The sequence below is a fragment of the Protomyctophum bolini genome, assembly GCF_963924005.1.
Source record: "Protomyctophum bolini genome assembly, chromosome: 2".
NCBI classification, from domain to species: domain Eukaryota; kingdom Metazoa; phylum Chordata; class Actinopteri; order Myctophiformes; family Myctophidae; genus Protomyctophum; species Protomyctophum bolini.
Window position 1 is genome coordinate 31,396,546 of NC_137863.1, and position 20,885 is coordinate 31,417,430.

At 44.5% G+C, this 20,885-nt stretch overlaps 2 protein-coding genes across 4 annotated transcripts in view; one reads left to right on the forward strand and one right to left on the reverse strand.

The window, feature by feature from the left end:
* The first annotated feature begins 1,461 nt into the window (after window positions 1–1,461).
* Window positions 1,462–11,425, forward strand: LOC308325553 (protein Wnt-2b-A-like). 3 transcript variants are annotated; one of them, XM_080778084.1, is made up of 5 exons: window positions 1,462–2,274; window positions 6,092–6,312; window positions 8,625–8,902; window positions 9,548–9,825; window positions 10,977–11,425. In XM_080778084.1, exons 1-5 carry the CDS (start codon window positions 2,090–2,092, stop codon window positions 11,272–11,274), a joined length of 1,260 nt encoding a protein of 419 aa, XP_080634210.1. In that variant the 5' UTR covers window positions 1,462–2,089; the 3' UTR covers window positions 11,275–11,425. The 3 variants fall into 3 exon arrangements, with proteins under 3 accessions (XP_080634210.1, XP_080634211.1, XP_080634212.1); XM_080778085.1 differs by having other exon boundaries at window positions 9,548–9,821; XM_080778086.1 differs by lacking the exon at window positions 1,462–2,274 and adding an exon at window positions 3,381–3,462.
* Window positions 11,426–15,645: 4,220 nt separating this feature from the next.
* Window positions 15,646–20,885, reverse strand: part of LOC308331042 (suppressor of tumorigenicity 7 protein-like) — a 46,584-nt gene continuing 41,344 nt past the window's right edge. Inside the window, exon 16 of the mRNA XM_080786146.1 lies at window positions 15,646–15,739. Coding sequence (XP_080642272.1) covers window positions 15,714–15,739 — 26 coding nt within the window. The 3' untranslated portion in view covers window positions 15,646–15,713. The remainder of the gene's footprint in view (window positions 15,740–20,885) is intronic.

Below are 20,885 nucleotides of genomic sequence, written 5' to 3' on the forward strand. Positions count from 1 at the left end.
CTGTCCTTTATTCTGGCCACTGCATACTGCCCACCTAAATTAATACGTGAGGTGCCTGTGTGTGTGTGTGTGTGTGTGTGTGTGTGTGTGTGTGTGTGTGTGTGTGTGTGTGTGTGTGTGTGTGTTTAATAGGGCCTTATTCTTCCCCATAATTATTCAAATTAAAAGAAAGATCATACCTGTGTGAACTGAGTGGTACATATATTGTTGTTATAGGTACTGTACTGAACTCCATGTACTACTCGTACTGTACTGTACACAACACAATTGTTTCGGCAGTCAACAAGCCTTCATCTGCGTCACATGCTGCAGACCAGAGTAATATAGTAAGAGAGTGGTGAAACTAGCGTTGACTCCCATTGTAACAATGGAATGCGGAAGTGCTCATTCTATCTCAATGGAATAGTTCCAGCCATAGGAGCAATGTTTGGAACTACAGCCCATAGGCACACGCTTTGCGGCGAGATCAAAGCGTGTCGCTACTCTCCTACTCTACACTCTGCTGGAGACAACAGAAGTGTCACATTTGATCAAACCACGTGACTCCCATTGGAAAAGCATTGTGGTGGCCCAAAAGAACAAAGAAACGACCAAACATTGCTTGATTGGTGTTTGGTACGTGGGAATGAGGCCTTTAGAGATTGTTTTTGTCAAGGTGAAGAATGACTTCAGCAGCCTAATCAGAGTTTCATATCTGACACACATGTGATGGTTTGCAATGAGGACCATGCGCCAAGACGTGCTGGATGGAGACCAATCACTCTAGACCAAAAGATAACCATTACATTCACCCACACATTCACACACTGATGGCGGCAGAAACCATGCAAGGCACCAACCAGCACATCAGGAGCAATTTGGGGTTCAGTGTCTTGTTCAAGGACACTTCGACACTAACTCTGGGGAGCCTGGGTTCGAACTAGACTCAACACAGACTTTCCTACTAGGCTGAGGAATATATCCCACCCTTTTCGTGTGCGTGCCTGCATGTTTGAGGATAATTGATCAAAGAGAACAACAACAAAAAAAAAGTAACATTTTTCGTCTTTCTAAATAAAAGTATTTAAACTGACGACAGTATGACGGATGGCCAAAGTGGAACCGTTGGACATGCTGATTTATAGGTATAGCTAGACCTCGTAACATAATAACATCACTGGGCCCTACTTTCCATCGCTCTAAATATACACATCCACCACCACACCGACTGTCCTGTCCTGTCCCACCGACCGTCTGCATATTTTGTCTGACAAAAGCCTGCATTTACGCGCCGTGGAACGACGGTGTCGCGCGCCGAAAACAGCAGACGCGACGCCGCCGCTGTGTTGCTTGCAGCTCTGCTGCTCAGGGAGAGAGAGAGAGAGTGTGTGTGTGTGTGTGTGTGTGTGTGTGTGTGTGTGAATCGGTGCTGCTATAGAGAGGCACGGACAAACAGGACGACTGACGCATTGATCCAGGCGCGCATCTTCATTACGCGCGCGGTTGTTGAGGAAAGAGTAGGTGCGCACAATGCAATGCAGTCTCCTCATGTCTCCTCATCTTTTTGGATGATCTCGCGAGTCTACAATAGCCTGTTTAACTTCATTTGATCGTTCGTTTTATGTTTTCCCTTCTCCCCAATCAGCGTACGTGTAGCCTACTATAGCCTATTATTGCAACTTATCGGCCGCTTATATCATTCAGTTGATCTGGCTGAAATTCAACGCGCAACAGCTGAGGGAAAAAATGGTTGGTTTTATATGATTTGACAGTTATAGTGAACATCTGCGGGAGATAATGGGGAATTTGAGACGATCGAAGGACGGATCCCGTGTTCTATTTTAGTGGAGTCGGACTATATGACATAATAAACTTTCATCTCGGATGTAGCAGCCAAAGAAGTTTATTTATGGACATATTTCATTGACAATAATCTACATGGCATTGTTACGCGTCAACAATGCCACCCACCAACCCCGCTGCTGCAGTTTTTAACTCCACTCAATTGTCATTCCCTTTTGTTTTCCAATGATGGACGCCGGTGGACAGCGGTCAAGGAGGACTTTCATACCAGAGTCTACCGTGTTTGCCAATACGTGAAATACAACAAATGAAAGGAAACATGTCTTGCACTCGGAGCTCACCTAATAATAATTGCCGCAGGGCTGCTGGGACTATGCACGGGATCAGACACGGCGCGATAAGGCGACAGCACTCCAAACATACCTCCAGGATATTCTTTACCTGTATTCTGCTTCTGCTCATGTTCACGCCGAGGGTCGACTCATCGTGGTGGTGAGTAAGTTATGAAGCATGTCAACTTAATGCCGATAATATCATTTCAAATTCAGTCAGTTAATTTTCCTTATAATATTTAACTGTAAATAGTGGATATAGGCCTGTGTTCTTCAACCCTTTCCATATCAAGGCCCATTATGTATTGTGACGGACCTGCACCATTTGATGAGATTTAATTAGCCTCTCAGACCCCAAAAAAATAACAATTCTTCTACATTCTCTAATTGTGTAGAAGTCTAATTTAACTCTTGAGAGTGTAAAAATGAAACCAAATGGACCCATAAGGGTCCATTTGGTTTCATTTTTACACTCGCAAGAGTTAAAGATCTATAATGGTCCATTTGGTTATGCCACCTCTCCATCATTTATCTGGGGACCACCTGGAACCTCCTCAAGTGGTCCCCGGACCACTGGTTGTACCATGCAGCTGTGTGGATAGGTCTGTAGGCTACATGCATTGTTGTTATATTTTATAACCTACTATGACATAAATGTAGATTATTTTATGATTGACACTAATCAAAAAGTTGATTTAGCCTACTACGCCATTGGTCTGCATTCCAACAATGTCCTCCTCGCCCTATGAAGGACTGGCAGTGGCAACAAAGTGGGAATTATGTAAATCATAACAAGCTACTTTCAAGCTGACCTCATTTATTTTGTTTATACATCATTCTATTCTTTGCTTCATCAGCTTCTCTTTTATACTATAGCTGTCATGCACACCTAAAAAGCCAGAGGCATGTATGCACACCTGACCAGTGACCATTTAATTTGCCTATTGTAAAGATTGAGTTATAGTGGAGACATGCTAAATGTCACCGACTTAAAATAATGAATATTGTGGGGGGACTATTGTTATTTTCAGTGTCACACAATGAGCTATACATTATAGTTTTAATAAATCTATGAAATACTCTGCATGGATGTGAGTGAGTGTCTCAAAACATCAGTGCAAAGTGACACGATGGGCAGTTGTTGGGCACAGTGCAATGTGTTGGTTTTCTTTATGAAGATTAATGGTATGTATGTATGTATGTGTGTGTGTGGGGGGGGGGGGGACTCCCCTATCCATCCATCTTGCCCACAGTAAGTGGCAGGTGCAGGCGATGGAGCATGAATAAGTGGCCCTTGATGATTTCTCTGGAGGGTTTAAGAAGCCCTGAGGGAAATGCTTTAAAGCAGGTATATAGTCTACTAACACCAACCCACGCACGCACGCACGCACGGACGCACGCACGCACGCACGCACGCACACACACACACGCACGCACGCACTTGACCTGAAACAGTTGTCATACATTCTGTGGAGATTTCCAGAAACGTATAAGTAGGCCTAGGGCTAGGCCATGTAAATGAGGCTATATAATAAATGCAATATTAATATTTATTTTATTTTATTTTATTGGTGTTATTGCATGGACTTTATTGTCCCTTGAGAATTCATTATAACCTGCAGTGTTTTACAGATGGGCTAAAACTGAGAGCATTGATTGTAGGCCTACTACTGTATATATCCATAGTAAAAAAAAAAGAGAAAAGAAGAGAAAGAAAATTGCAGTTTCTATCCAGAGCTGACATCATATTTTATGGTAGCCTTAGTATTCCGTAAATCCTGAAACAGAGGAAAGGAGAATCAGAAACAGATCAACATCTAACTGAGAAAGACTTGGAAGCTTTCTCTCTCTATTCAGTCTCATCATCATCATGATCTAGACTAGAGACTCTACTAGATCAGCCGTTCCCTGTTACCTCCCGACCTAGCTGACGCACCCCCTCCCCCACATGGAACTATAAATTGCATAAGCTATATATAAAGACATACATTTCATATTTATCCACATATATGCACATATGAACCCGAGTATGGCATATATTGCCATATATATGCACGCACCACAGTTTGGGAACCACTGCATGCTCTAGATGATATTTATTTCATCCAGATTATAGTATTTTTAACCACCAGCGATGTACAGACTCTCAAGACTCTCTCTCTCTGAAGCCCATGCACACGCACGCATGTACGCACACACGCATGTGTGCACACACACACACACACACACCGTGCCGCAGCGATGCACTGCTTTACTGCTCAGGCGCCCACACACACACACACACACACACACACACACACACACACACACACACACACACACACACACACACACACACACACACACACACACACACACACACACACACACACACACACACACACACACACACACACACACACACACACACACACACACACACACACACACACACACAGCAGTTCCAGTTAGAATGGGACGGATGGGGACATGAGCCTTAACGGGAATGGAAACTCTCTGCTAATAAGTCTTTGTCTGTGTGGCCCGCGGGGTGACGCAAATGTGTGTGCAATTAGTGCCTATAACGATATCCGGATGGAGAGTGGAGCGTGCAGGCTTAGAGGAGGGGGGTCCTACTGCCGTCGTATGGGTGCGCTGTGGTGTTGGAAGAGAACAGGTCTCAGGGGGGTCACTTCTTGTACCGGTCAGTTGACCGCTCCCTTGTCCAATTCATAAGGGCTCTGGAGAAGCCCCCTCCCTGCATCATTCATAATACATCTATACCATGTGATGTGATAACACCTTTTTAGAGTTTCTGTAATGTTAAGGATTAATGTCTGAATAGAACAGGAAGCAAACCTACCAGGGAGTGAAATGCTTTTCATTGGACTTATTCCATTTAGGCCTGACTGAATTTTAAAAATGTCTTCTAAATCCTGACAGTTTTCTGAAAAACCCATGTTTCTATGTCAGTGGTTCTCAATGTCAGATGTCATGTCTCTCGCCCATGCTGACATTCACAACTTAAGCCCTATATACTCAAACACTAAGAAGTATTCCATGCATATTGTGAGCTCGTACTATAGATGTGGTATTGCTATTTTGCATATTATTATATTTTCCTTCTTGTTTTTTGTTTTTTAATTATAGCTTTTTGCACATGCCCAAAACAGGGACACTAGGTTGAAAGTGCATGGTGGAGAAGAAAATGGCTTCTAAATCCTAACAGTTTTCTGTGTTTCTATGTCAGCGGTGCTCAAACTTTTTCATGTCAAGGACCCCCAGAATTATCTGTATTTGGCTGTGGACCCCCAAATGAAAATATGTAGTTCCAAGGACCCCCTCAGAAGCAAAGATTTGAGTTAAAAATATATATAGATTCAAAGATTTGCACCACATTTTCACTATTTGATCCTGACATCAGCATCACTGCATGGTCGAGCATTGAAACATCAAACATCTACCCAGCAATCCTCAAACATCAGCTCTACAATGCTGAAAATAAATATTTGATACTCTATACCAGGGGTGTTTTCAAAGGGATTAGAAAATATTAAAACAATCAAGGGCCAACTACACAATGTACCTTCGGATTTAAACAATTATATTTAATTATCATCATCAATATTTAATATCAATGGTCTTTTGTCAGGTGTGTGCTGTGAACAAAAAGTGTATCTCAGCCTTTTTTAAGCCTTACTGTACTGTATGTCACATTACCAAATGTAATGTAACCAAGCAAGCAAGGTAACAAAACAAAAAAACATAAAAGGAACAAGGAAGTAAGGAACACTGACAAAGTATATATACTCTGGGAAATGCCCAGGTTAAAAAACTGTCCCATAATGTTGGGGGGAGGGGCATTCATAATACAATTCAGGTATGAAGCTGTGGGCCGTATAAAATCCGGCCGGCGGGCCACATCTGGCCCGCGGGCCACACTTGGGACACATCTGCTCTATACTGAAATCACCTGTATTTCTTATTTGCACCTGCAGGTACATTGGAGCGCTGGGCGCGCGGGTGATCTGTGACAACATTCCCGGCCTGGTGAACAAGCAGCGCCAGCTGTGCCAGCGCCACCCGGACCTGATGCAGTCCATGGGGGAGGGGGCCGTGGAGTGGATCCAAGAGTGCCAGCACCAGTTCAGACACCACCGCTGGAACTGCAGCACGCTGGACCGGGACCACACGGTGTTCGGACGGCTCATGCTGAGGAGTGAGTTCTTCTCAATCACTCAGGGCTCACCAGCATGTCCGTAGAATCACTGTTGGTTTCCTCGACTAAAATTAAAACGAAAAATGTACCTTTTTCCACCGACGAAAACTAAATGTAAACTAAATGAAAACTAAGCTATGATGACTAAAACTAAGACTAAATATATAAAAACTAGACTAAAATGTTAGGAAGGGACTAGTGGACAAGAGATCCAGTATGAGTCATTTTGCACTTGGTTGCATGCTGAAAATAGCCGATCTACAAGCTCACAACGCGTCGCAGCGCGTTGTGTAAAAACAGCCATTACGACGGCATCAAGGCCCGCCAAAATACAGTCGACTAGAATCGCATGACATTTAGTCGACTAAAACTAGACTAACACAAAAACATTAACGTTAATGAATGAACAAATGAATGAATGATTTTCGTGTCCCGTGTGTGCGTAAATGGTGTACATGTGGCTTGTCTGTCTGCATATACGTGCTTGTTAGCTAATAAACATGCATTTAATTTTATTGATTCAACTTTGGCCTCCTGTGTGAACTTTCCCCCAGAGAACAGATAAGGGGGGGGGGGGGGGGGGGGTTGGAGAAAGTGGTTTCACCTTCTCGGGAATGAGAAAAAGATTGTGAAAGTGGATGTTCTCCGAAAACAAGTAGCAGATTGGAGAGATCCACATGGGTGATGTATAAACAGTAATAGGAGATGTAAATATTTGGGTAGATGTCTCTGGCAGCCAGACAAAGCGTCACTCCCTGACATATCGCCTGCATGTGTTCTGCCTCATTGAAGGAGCAGGAATGAGAATGGGAGGTGCGTTGGAAAGCCAGACCAAACAACCCCCCACCCCGGCCCGAGAAAATCTCTCCTCTCTCCTCTCCTCTCCTCTCTGAAATGAAAACACAGGCCGGCGACTGAGAAAGCTGCCATCTGTGCAAATTAAAAGGTGAAAGGAGAGGAGTCTGCTTCACTGGGATGTTATACTGTAGCTTCTGCCATCATAGGGTTTGATGGGGATCGATGCCTCAGCTTTTGATATCCCCCTCTGGTCATTCAGATTTGATTGTTTCATCCCTGTTTTGTGGTCAGACTGATTTAAATCCATGCACCGCAATGTGAGCTATATATTCACAGACTTGTTGTGCGATGGAGTACAGTATAGAGGGCATATGCGCATATATAAAGTGAATGGAAAATCGAGTGGAAATTAAATTGAGTGGCAAAGTGATTGGAAGAGTGAGTTGAACATTGTTTAACGTCGTTTAATGCAATCAAATAGGACTTCTCTGTTTGGATGTATGGGCTGACAAGGCCACTCGGTAGGCGTTCCTGCATAACTCCCGGGTTCGATGATGATGTCACGCCCTCTATTATGAGGCTTAAGTTGTTAACATGACATGTTGTGAGCTTGTATATAGTGAGCATTTCACGCCCTCAAGAGTTAAACATGGTGGCACGGTGGCACAGTCGGTAGTGCTGTCGCCTCACAGCTAGAAGGTCCTGGGTTCGATTCCCGCTGGGGACGTGCTCCCCCCTCTGCGTCATCAGTGCCCATACCCGAGGTGGGGTTGGCGAAAGGGCCCAATGGAGGGGATGGAGGGGAAAGGAACTGGTCGAAATAACGTGTTCCTTCCACGCACTACGTCCGGCCAGGGAAATTCCCGCCTGCCAGGTGAAAAGAAGCAGCTTGGACATTTCATGCATAGAAGGAGGCATGAGGTCAGTCTGCTGCCCCCCAGGTTGGCAGAGGAAGTGTAGCGCCCAGGATTACATTAGATAATTGGCACTGGGCGGAAAAAAACTGCGCAAAATCGTGGGATAAAAATGATAAGTCAAGCGTTAAGTTAAGGGTCTAGCCTGGGCACCATTCCATTTCGGGTTTATGATCCGGTTGGAGTGGATGATATCGCTACGTCATGTAGTATTGTTTTGTAGTCATCAATCTTCCGGAACTTTTCCCTCAAACCGATTTTTCGCAATAAAAGCTACAGGCTACGAGAGCTTTTATTGTTGTTCTTCCGGTTTGAGGGAAAAGGAAGTTCCGATTGATTGTTCCTGCCTGATGACTACAAAACAATGACTACAACATGACGTAACGATATCATCCGTTCCAGACCGGTTCACACCACACTTTTGGAACAGAGACCAGGCTTTCCTCCTGGAAAGCCTGGTGAGGCGAGGTTAATAAGGGTCCACTTGGTTACCGACTCTCTGGGAACCACCTGGAACCCCCTCATGGACCACCGGTTGAGAGCCACTGTTCTGAGTGGTGGTTAAACAAGCCGTCTTTGCTCTGCCCCCCATCCATCCAGGCAGCAGAGAGGCAGCGTTCGTGTATGCCATCTCCTCAGCGGGAGTGGTCTACGCCATTACCAAGGCCTGCAGCCAGGGGGAGCTGAAGATCTGCAGCTGTGACGGCCTGAAGCGTGGGCGCGCCAGCGACGAGCGGGGCGACTTCGACTGGGGCGGCTGCAGCGACAACATCAACTACGGCATCAAGTTCGCCAAGGCCTTCGTGGACGCGCGGGAGAGGATGGTGAAGGACGCCCGGGCACTGATGAACCTGCACAACAACCGCTGCGGGAGAATGGTGAGCCAACAGCCCGTTTAAAAAAAATGTATATCATCTTTGTATATCCCACGATTTTGTAACCCATTTTTCACCCCTGTGTCAATTATCTTATGTGATCCTGGGCTCTACACAGGAGTGTCCAAGTCACTCCTGTACATCTGACAGGGGGAGTTTCCCTGGTTGGACGTATAGCGCGTGGGAGGAACACGTTATCCCAATCAGTTTCTTTCCCCTCCATCAGGCGCCCCGGCTGGCCAGGGGGAGGCAGTTTAGAGACCAGGATTACTGCATGTTTTTTGTGAGGGTACCTACCGTAGGGGACACGGGGAGAACATGTGAGGGTACCCTACCCTAGTATAGGGGACACGAGGAGAACATGTGAGGGTACCCTACCCTAGTATAGGGGACACAAGGAGAACATGTGAGGGTACCCTACCCTAGTATAGGGGACACGAGGAGAACATGCAAACTGCCCGTTTTTGAACAAAGTCCGACCTGGTTACTATAAAAGGTTGCAGTCGCCCTGGGGCCGTGGCTCAGCGGTCCAGGCACCAATTGGCTGGTATAGTCCAGTCTGGCAGTGTGCCGTGGGTTCGACTCCCGACGCCCTTTACTGCATGTCATCTCCCCCATCTCTCTCCCCATTTCCTGTCCGTCCTGCAGGCGGTGAAGCGCTTCATGAAGCTGGAGTGTAAGTGTCACGGGGTGAGCGGCTCCTGCTCCCTGCGGACCTGCTGGCTGGCCACGTCCGACTTCAGGCGCACGGGAGACTACCTGCGCAAGAAGTACAACGCGGCCATCGAGGTGACCATGAACCAGGACGGCACGGGCTTCATGGTGTCCGACAGGGACGCCGCCAGCAAGGGGAGCGGCGCCAAGAACGAGCTGGTGTTCGTGGAGAACTCTCCGGACTACTGTCTCATGGACCGTGCAGCAGGTAGGTTCGTTAACTCTTTCTTGGCTAAGGACTTCTTTAACGCCTTTTTTAATGAAATCCCGCACCGCCAACGACGCCTTTAATTAGCGCTTTATTTAATGATAATCCGCGTAAAAATGATTACACTGATTTTCTCTATGGAGAATGACCTTTCCTCACAAGCAGGAAAGGAGACAAGAAGATATATATATACATATTGTCCACGGTCCTGCTGTCGGCTTCACCAAACCTGTGAGACTCAGACTCATCGTCCACTGAAGGCTTGCATTCCTTCACAGCTTAAAGTTCAATTATTTGACCTTTAACATCTCCCTTAATTCCCCGCAGTGTTTGCTTTGCCTTGCGAGGCTCTGTCTCTCCCATCCCGTCCCATGTGATGCCTTCCATATAGAGCGTGAAAATGCAGTAAATCACTACTACTGGGACAGCTATGATATAGCAGTAGACAGTGAGAATCCCAATGTTAATTTACTGGTCTGTTCTCTTAACACGAAGGAGCAGTGCTGTAGTCAAGTCCACGTGAAGCGGTTCCAAGTCAAGACCAAGTCGGAATGGGGGCCGATTCTGAGTCAAGACCGAGTGTGGGAGGGGGTCGAGTCCCGAGTCGAGACCAAGACCGACGGGACCAGATTTTTAATGATTGTTTTCACATTTTGATAGGCACATAAAACAATGCGATAGCAGGCAGACACGTCAGCTGCGCTCCGTTAGATAACTGTCTATAAGATAACTGTCTATGTGTTTGAACAGATCTCTGAAGATGAATATCCTTCGGGAAAATAAAGATTATTATTAGGGATGTCCCGATACACTTTTATCGTTCCCGATCCGAACCCGATACCACAATTTCTGTGTTAGCCAATACCGATACTGAATACTGATACCAGTGTTGTGATCTCGTGTTGTGTTTATAGCTATCTACCTATATATTTCGTGTTGTGTTTATAGCAGACTCCTCATTCAAATGTGCACTTGCAGTTTGGGGAACTCCAAAGCATTTTATTTACCTGCCATAGTGTCAACCCCTTACCCCTGGTTAGACTGGCATATTCGCCGATACCGATATGAACCGATATGACAAAAAACAACAATACTTTTCCGATACCGATACAGTATCGGGACATGTCTAATTATTATTATTGTCTCACCATGCAGGCTCCTTGGGCACGGCGGGCCGGGTGTGCAACAAGTCCTCCCGGGGCACGGACGGCTGCGAGGTCATGTGCTGTGGGCGGGGCTACGACACCATGCGCGTCAAGCGCGTCACCAAGTGCGAGTGCAAGTTCCGCTGGTGCTGCGCCGTGGAGTGCCAGGACTGCGAGAACACGGTGGACGTGCACACGTGCAAGCCTCACAACAGGCGGCCCGACTGGCTGGACCTAACCTGAAGGGGAAGGGGGGGGCAGAGGCCCCCCAAGGGGTCCGTGAGGCGGTTCCCCAGCTAAATGATTGATGGTTAGGAACCAGGTGGGGCCTGAGAGTGTACAAATAGAACCAAATGGACCCTTGCGTGATCATTTGGTTCCATTTGTACACTCTCGAGAGTTATGGGGTTCTGGTACATACTACCAAACTGGGGGGGGGGGGGGGGGGGACCCAGGTGTGTTACCTTTGTTACCTCTGATCTGATTGGACTTCTAATCATAGAACACTTCCTGAAGCAGAAACGTTTTAGATTTTCATTGGACAATGACGGCGAACTGGAAAAGAAAAAAGAAAAAAAGGTCGCAGTTTACTTACGGTGTGCTGCTTTAATATATTGTACATGTCTGAGACGACAACTCTTCTCCCACACGTTCTTCGTTCTTTTCGTTTTCAAACAGACTTTTTGGACTCTGGACTTTTTGGACTGTCGCAAATGCACCCTTTGGTCGAGGCAAGGCTTTTCAGTTTGTTTGCTGTACAGTGCTGTGGTATCTGTAAAGCACATTTCATCTGCTTAAAAGAGGACATTGAGATGGGGAGTGGGCCGGTAGAGAGAGAGAGGGAGAGAGATCTTTGAGAAATCAGTAAAAATACATCAACTTGTTGTATTACGACTACATCACATTTAGCATAAAATGCAGTTATTATCATGCTACAATTATGTGGAACTCGAACATAAATTAAATAAAAATAAAGGAATTTGTAAAACAATACAAAGAAAAAAGGAAAGAAACTCCAGGTTTGGAAATCTGGAAAGTCTGGAAATCCAGAATGTGGACACAGAGAACTGCTATAGGAGGCCAAAATCAATTAAACACAGGATTTTGGAGAAGGCCTTTCGGACATACTGTACTGTAATGTATTATTAGGTTTAATAAAATGGGGTGGCAGCAGGGGTAATGCTTTGGTGATTACTTCGGCGGCCCCCAAATAATTGGCAAAACACAAATTGGAGACATTAATATAAAATAAATATAAGTAAATGTCATAATTATTTATTTAAATCTTAAAAAAATAGATATTTCATTGTGATTCCAGTAAGTATGACGTTAACTTTGTTAATCAATGAAACATAGTATACGCTATGTTTCATTGAACATAATCGATTGATTGATCATTAAATAAACATGCTCTGAAAATGCACACAGCCCGCCCACATGACCACTTAACATCGAGTTTTTCAAGTCCTGTCCCAGAAAAAGGTGGGGAAACACTGTTAAAATGGGACTGTAGTGAAAATGCTAGCATTTGCCAGGAGGCCCACCATTAACTATAGCAGTGTCGTCCGCCTGCCCTGCGTGGGCCGTTGCTGTATACAAACGCTGATAGAAATCCCCACTGAATGCATTTATTTCTGTTCTATATAAATGAAAACATTATGTGACTGTCTTTGGCTCTGTGAGGTTCTGTCTGCAATGGTCAATATCAAGCCATTCTTTATTGTATACGTTAGCCTCCACACTCAAGGGTCATGTTATAATGTCTTCGTTTTATTCATCCGTAATCATTCAGTAAGTTCAAAAGCTGCTAGAGCTAGCGGATTTGAATGCTATCATCTGGTTGGTGACTTCATAGAAAAATATATATAGATGCCTCATTGGCCGCTGCACTTCATTGGAGCGACGTGTCTGCATTTAAGGCAGGAAGTCAAGCAGGAAGTGCTGAAGGCACGCTGCGTCGCTGCCCAAGTGACGTCACTCATGCGACTCCATGTCTCTCGCTGTCACTCAACTGACTACTGCCGGCTTTTCCGCGTCTTAAAAAAAATAGCAGATCTACAAGCTCTACATAGCTATGAGCTTGTAGATCTGCTATTATTCAATAGCTAAAGTAGTTCAAGCCTGAGGAAGGTCGCAAGACCGAAACGTTGCTTAATAAAGTGCCTTGAACTAGCAAGTGGCAGTGTGTGGATGTCCCTTCTTTCAAATAGCTAAAGTATAACAGAATGCTTAAAACACCAAAAGGGGTTCCCGTCCAGAATGGGTTATGGGGATTCCAGGGGGTACCCGCAGCTATAAATGACTAAATAAACTTTTAAGTTCAACCACTTTAATCCTATTTTAAACTTTGCGCATTTCTTTTAAATGTCGAAACATTTTAACGACGCAGATCTTCTATTAGGCCCAGGGGTCCCTATAGCTGCCAGAAAATCTTTTCAGATAGGATCTGTTAGCCTGACATGGCCAGACAAAATCACTGCGTAGATATTCATCTGGAACTTGGGCGTGGAAGATGTATTTCCAAGGGACGGTTTCAAACAGATTCCAACGTCACCGCAAAAAATGTCTCACTTTGAATAGTGGGCTCCGATTGGTCACTCACATCTCTGGGGTGAGCGATATATTTTAAACTGAGGAGTGCCAGACGCGTGAATTCCGTTTGTGTCCGAGCATAGGCATGGTAACGCCCCGCCTGCCTGTGATTGGCCTACTGTCCTCCGAGCTCCGTCCGAGGTGGATATGCTGGATGCCTGGAATCCTGGATAGTCTGATGCGAGGTTACTCCGTGGTGGGAAATAATACAAGTAGTACGGATGATACAAGAGAACGCTAACGTTTTATTTTTGTAGAAGAGGCAAACTAATATTGTTTATGCCGTTTGCTTTGAAGGAATAATTGATTGAACATGCACGCCATAATATGATTTGGGTGTGTTCTAAAATAAAGTGTGTTGAAACATTATTATTTATCCTTTTTAGTGTAATATTAGTTTACTATAATTACATTAATACACGATAATCAACACTAACACTTTATTTACCCAAATCAAATCATAGTACAACATACGTATTCAGTCAAAGCAAACGGCAGGCACAAACAATAAAACGTACAAGTTAGTTACAGGGCTGCATTCTGTCGTGCGTGCCCAGCTGTCATTGTCTTGTATTATTTATTTCTCAATCTCACCACAGAGTAATCTCGCGTCTTGGAGGACAGTCAAGACGGGCAGTGTCAGTAGACCAATCACAGGCAGGCGGGGCGTTACCATGCCTATGCTCGTACACAAACGGAATTCACGCGTGCCAGACCAACCTCCCCAGGGATATTGTTTCCCTGTGGCAGATTTGTCTGGTTTCCAGGCTAAAGATCCGTGGCCAAATACATATATGTGTCGTCATTGATAGGGAAATGTTTGAGAACCGCTACTCAATTTACAATTTAGACATTTAGCAGACGCTCTTAATCCAGAGCGATTTACATGTCATTAAGTAAGAACAAAAAAGCATGGCAATACATCACATACATTAAAAAGTAGTTATAAGCTTAGAACGTAACAGTGGAATATCTATATAATGAAACTATGCATATATATATTAGAGTGCTATGTCTACCTAAAATGCTATTCTAGTGCTGGCCACATAAAATGCTATAAGTCTGCTTAAAATGCTATCTAAGTCTACATAAAGTGCTATCTAAATTACATAAGTTGAGCCTTTGCATATGCCTGTAAGGTCGTCGGGGCTAGGGCAAGTGCTACGGGCCATGATGGAGACTCAATACTGTGTCATCGCGATAGAACACTTTCATATCGCAATCTTATAGCAACTGATTGCTTTCACTGTTGCTGCATGTGCACAAAGCCTTCTGGCTCTGCATGGCCAGTCTGCAAGAGGGTGAAGTGTTGCATGAAAGCAGGCCAAGACGTTGCACACACACAGCAACAGTAGAGTGGCTGATATAGCTCTGCGTTTGAACGGTTCATGTCAACATTCACTAACCCATTTAGACCTGAGGACGATTCTACAAAATGCCTTCTAAATCCTGACAATTTTCTGAAAGTCCTATATGTTTCTATGTCAGACTATGTCAAACTATTTCAATGCCAAGGACCCCCAGAATTACGCTCAAAATGTATTAAAAAAATAACACAGCGCTATGAGCTTGTAGATCTGCACATTTTTCAACAGCTAAAGCATGACATAATGCTTAAACACCAAAAGGGGTTCCCCGTCCAGAATTGGCTAAATGCAGCCGTGAGACACGGTGTTGTTGGACGTACCCACTGGAGACACGGCCCTCCGAGGGGTTTGTAGATCTAAATGACTCTGACAACCGGCTCAGAACAGTGAAGTCAACCCCCGAATTCCTGGAGTGAGCGTAATGAGGGGCGAGGAATAGGAGGGCCAAACCAAAATGCTTTTTAAACAAAGAGAACAAGCCATATCGGTATCAAAAGTTCACATGTCAAAAGTTAATTGCAACACAAAAAAAAGCGTGCTGCGTGTAAATTATGAAGCTGCAGTACAGCCTCTGTGTTATTACGGGGCCAGCGACATGCACGCTGCGGCCCCTGATCTGTGTGATAACTCAACGTTGGAGGTATTTTTGCAACGCGCCTTCGTTTGTGGTCCAGCAAAATCCAGCATCTGTCCCGTCCGACCGAATTAGGTGAAACAAATGGACGACTCAGTGGACGACGACTGCTGCCACTATAATGTCAGTGGGCTCACGGAACTCATAAAGGCAATTAGTGGTGACATTGTATGAAGAAACCTGGGCAGTAAAAACACACAAAAAATAAAACACTTCGATAGACTTGTACAACGCTGACAGGCCTGGGTCGGGTCATGTTGAATTTCTCAGTGACTCATTTGGATCTAGGCTGCAGGTCTGCATGGTTTTGAGCTACAAAACGTTATGTTTAGTCTTTTGTATTTTGTAATTGAGTTCAATAGAGAATTGTGGAGCATCAGTTCAGATTTTCAAGTCCAAGTCTAGCGTGTTTTCCATCAGAGGTGGAAGAATTAAGTCCTCCAATTTTAGCAATATGACAAATACACTGTTGTAAGAGAAAATTTATTTAATTCAAAGTGTTACTGGAGTAAAAGTACAGAAGTATTCACATTAATATATGAAGTTTGCAGTACCACATAATTATTAAAGTACTCGTGTAGCCTGCTCCAATAATATGAGTTGTCTCAACCACTTGAATGGGGGACATTCGTGAAAATAGCATATCTAAAAGCTCACAAAGCAGCACGTTGCATTTGACGGTTTGGTGTAGAGGGGGGAAAAGAGCGGTAGTCAGTATTTTAGCCGTGACGTGAGCGCCCCCTCCAGAGATACTTCCGGGTCCTACTTTTTTGTCGCTTTTGTGTCCCCAACTTAAAGGACTTAAAGGACCACTTCACCACTTTTCAACCGATCTTTAATAGGTCCTCACTAATAATCATGAAAAAATGGCACGTTTTTTTTCTACTCAGCTTGTGTCTCATAGGACGGCTGTGGGCAGTTTAGAAACCATCTTTCAGTGACATCATCATCAGGCAGAGTTTTTTTAAAACAAGATTATTTATTTTACAACAATATTTAGATTTTCATTATCGTGAGAACGATGGCTTCCATTTTTGCATTGCACCTTTTCAGGACTAGAAAGCCTGCAGTTTCTATTAGCTTGTATTCCCCATCGATGTCACTGGAAGATGGTTTCTGAACTGCCCACAGCCCTCCTATGAGACCGAGTGGTGAAGTGGTCCTTTAAATACAGAATAGAGACCTGGGGGACTCTGGTCATCTAGGGTTTAACTTTAAATGTTTAATGTTGTAACTGGTAAAAGGTGGGGCTGATTTCAATCAATTGATGTGTAGGAGGGGGTTGAGCAAGCCCCCAGTGCAGTTCTCCAACGTTGAACCACTGGACCCTAGTGGTAAGAGGTGGGACTGCAGGCGGACCCGTGGAGTTATGACGAGGAAACTGCAGCTGGGCTTTAACATTGAGCGCCCGTTTGCACTTCCGCATTTTGGGCACCACATTTTGGGGGCGGGGCTATCACGCCGGTTCATTCTCTATCCTTTTAATACTCTATGGGGTCGAGTCCGAGTCGTGACCAAGAGCAGAATTCTTTATCTTTTTTTCCCTCATTTGCGAGGTACAGCGTCAGCTGCGAATGCATGGGCTCCTCGTAATACATTAATTTAATTGAATCGCAGTGACTCGAGTGCGGACTCGGTGGGGGGTAATTTGACTCTGTCCCTTGGTCTGAGACCGAGTCAAATTACATGCGAGACCGAGACTAGACCAAGTAAATGAAAATTTACTCGAGACGAGTACTCGAGACGAGACGAGACTTAAGTAGGCTACTACAACACTAATATGTTGTATTTATAAAAAAGTAACTAGTAGTATAACTAAACTGCCAAATAAATGGCAGTGGAGTTAAAAGTACAATATTTGCACCCTGAGAATCCAAGTGATATGATATAGTACTTTATTGTCAGTTCACACTGAAATTTGTCTTGCGACCCACATAACAGAACACATACACACATTTGACATAACACAAAGAACAAGACAATTTACATACATAAAGACATGAAGACAAGAGCAATATCGACCGCTTAGATTACCCTGTGGCTACTGCAACTCCTGATTAAGCCTCAAGGTCGACTGGTGGACAAAGGACCTCTTTAGTCTGACCATATTGTATGCTGGTACACCATATCTCCTTCCTGATTGAAGTAGTGCAATTAAGTATCAGCATTCTTTTTAAATGCTCAAGTTAAAAGTTACTTTCCAACCACTATAGTGTTTGGGCTTGGTGCAGCGCGGAGTGAAAGAGTCGTGATGTGCATATTAATGTGAGGTGGGGGGTGTTATTGTCACCTTGGAAAGGGCTCAGAAATACCCCAGCAGTTCTATATTAAACCTCGTTGATCCAGCCTGTCACTCACATTAGAGCTCCTCCGTTCTCCTTCAGCATTGTCTCCTTTATGTCAGGCCAGATTCCCGTCGCTCGTGTATACTCAGAGACGTGCAGAGAATGTTACAGAGGCTAAAGGGGCTGAACTTCCCTAAAAGGGGACTTTTATAGCAAAAAAATCAGACCCGATTGAAGTGAGTGGTGCGTCTGAAGTGAGTGCTGCTGTACTGTACTTGTGCTGTACAAGCCATCCTCCCTGGCCTGTGTGTGTCTGTGCGTTAGCCTGTGCAACAGTGACACTGAACAAACGCTATAACGCTATTTACTTGCTCGGACACAGGGACACACACATATGTAGCTGTCTATAGGAGTGGTTGCACCACTCAAAGATAGCAGATCTACAGGCTCTCAACACATCACAGTGCAACACGTTGAGAGTAGGGAAGGGCAATTAATCGGTCATTACATCAGTATCGGCCGATATTGGCCTTAACATAACGGTATCGGATCGATATCAAACTAATTTATCGGTTTCAGCAGATATTTCATTTTATAATAATTATGTTGAAAAACAAAGAAAAAATCTGAAAAAGCCTTTTGTGATGATGAAGGCTGCAGATTCTATCAATGTTTTCTGGGGAAGCTTTCAAAAGCAGAATTCATTGCCATCCCCAGTTCCAGCTGCATTTTGCATGTGTCCGTAGTGATGATATCAGGGAATGACCTCTGGTCTGCTTTGAGGCAGGATTCCAGAGAAGAAGGGAGAGATACAATTCAATTCAATTCAAAGGAGAGATACAGTATAACCTCATGATCAGCTCTGTAGCAGTGGCCGGCAAACTGTGTTCTTCTGGATCACACTAGTGAAGAAACACAGGGAAGGTTGTCGTATATTAGATCGATTCCAAGACAGATTTTGCGCTCTCATTAGAAGGCAGGTGTAAGTGCCATCCAACCGTTAATAGTCAGACAGAATCTATTATTTCATACAGAAGGATGGTCTTCCTGCTTTCTTTGTCGCACCTCCAAGGTGCCATGGTGGACTATGCATGGCAGGGGCGTCCTCTTCCCTGAGCCAAGCCTAAGCCTGACCGCATACCAGAAAGGTTAAGTTTCAGTCCACAAGTTTCAGTGATGCTTGCGGAACTCGACTACATCTCGTTCCTGACCGCATCACTGTCGTGGCAATAATCACGTTAAACCACATACTCTCGTGTAATATTGCTTAATTATTTTCCACTTTTGTGTGACACTGTAGTTTGATGAAGTAGGGCATTCAATTATAAAACAATAAAATAATAATAATAATTTAAATATGGAGATTTCTACTCGAAGGCAACGATACGTACATAAACATTTTAAGTTGACCATGGTCCCTGGGACCCTTGTACCAGTGATGATCTGTACACCTGTGGTGTCAAGGTAGTGTCTGGGGACTCTAGGGGTCCTTGAGGGGGTCCCCATCATAATGTTTGATAGTTAACCAAATGATTGGACTATCAAACGTTTGTAACTCTGAACGTTATGGGGGTCCCTGGCCATGCACAGCTTTGTGTATATTGTATGTCTGTCTCAGAGCCATCTACTGTAATAGAAGAGTTACAATATTGATGATATGCACACGGCTGCCATCTGGCCAGCAAGGTGCTACCTAGGTGCAACTTCCCATAGACAGCCCATTCATCCAAATAGAAAAGTCTGATTGTATTAAATAACATCAAACTCACCAACATTGCAGCTGTACGGAAAGCTTGAATTATCCTCTTTCAATCTGCAATGTGTTTGTTCAATAACATTCCACCGTAGACATGTTATGAGCTACTCCCTGCTCGTTGACTATCACATAGTCCCATCCAAGTACTGACCAGGCCCTATCAGTGTACCACGTGTTTAGAATTTGTTTATTTATTAAACAAACATATTGCAGATAGAAAGAGGATAATTCAAGCTTTCCCTACAGCTGCAATGTTGGTGAGTTTGACGTTATTTAATACAATCAGATAGGACTTTTCTGTTTGGATGAATGGGCTGTCAATGGGAAGTTGCACCTAGGTAGCACCTTGCTGGCAAGATGGCAGCCGTGTGCATATGGGCGGAAACCGAGCGCTCGAGCACTGTTCATGCAGCCTGAACTGAGACACGCTGGAGTTGGAAAACATTGTTTTCAACGAGGGCGGCACAAATAAGAGCTATTTTAAGCATGTGTGGAACATGACAACTCTTTTAAAGTATTGTACAGTAACAACTAAAGTCTCTTTAATGTTTATGTTGTACTATTACAACAAAACAATCTAAAATAAAGGGATTTAAGATCATTAAAGCTGGGCTGTTGCCTGAGTCCAATGCATTTCTGCCTACTTCCGGTCCAGGACTTGTCCCAGTTGGTTGTCCCCATTCTCAATAGAAGTCTATGTAGGAGAGCCGCCATTGGACTGAAGCCCCATAAAGTGAACGCAGTTTGCGTAACTCTGTCTGTATCTATAAGGCTCTGGTCTGTCTGTCCGTCTGTGACGTCATGTTGACATCATCAGACATCATCACTGTGATAAAAGGCACCGCTCACTTCACGCGAGTGCGGTTTTTTAAATGTATTTTATTTGAGAATCACTGCTGTACAGTACCGTACACAACACCTTTGTTGTACGGAATGATTAGAAAAAATGCATGCCCATTGAACGGCTTAGGCACGCCACGCTCCACTGGCCTCCAAATGTGTTGGCCGGCCACATGAGTCGCTTTGATCCTGACAAACGTTTGATCCAGTTTGAAGTCTGTAAAAATAACATGGGTGGCATGGCTGGCATTCTGTGTGCCACCCATAGTGATATCAAAATGGGCATCTCAATGTGACAACATTTCTCAAGAGCTAAAATGGGCCCCTGGGGGGGGGGGGGGGGGGGGGGTGTGTAGCCCCGTGGGACGGGTCACGTTCAGGGACACCACCGGAGAAGGGATTGTTGATTTCAGTGTTGATTTCGTCGACTAACACTGAGACGGAA

What these genes read in the sequence shown, in the direction of transcription:
- LOC308325553 (XM_080778084.1), top strand. Translation starts at nt 2,090, where the DNA reads ATGAAAGGAAACATGTCTTGCACTCGGAGCTCACCTAATAATAATTGC. An exon ending in CGGACGGCTCATGCTGAGGA is followed by an intron (nt 6,313 to 8,624) that starts GTGAGTTCTTCT and finishes CCATCCATCCAG; the next exon opens with GCAGCAGAGAGGCAGCGTTC. An exon ending in ATGGACCGTGCAGCAGGTAG is followed by an intron (nt 9,826 to 10,976) that starts GTTCGTTAACTC and finishes CTCACCATGCAG; the next exon opens with GCTCCTTGGGCACGGCGGGC.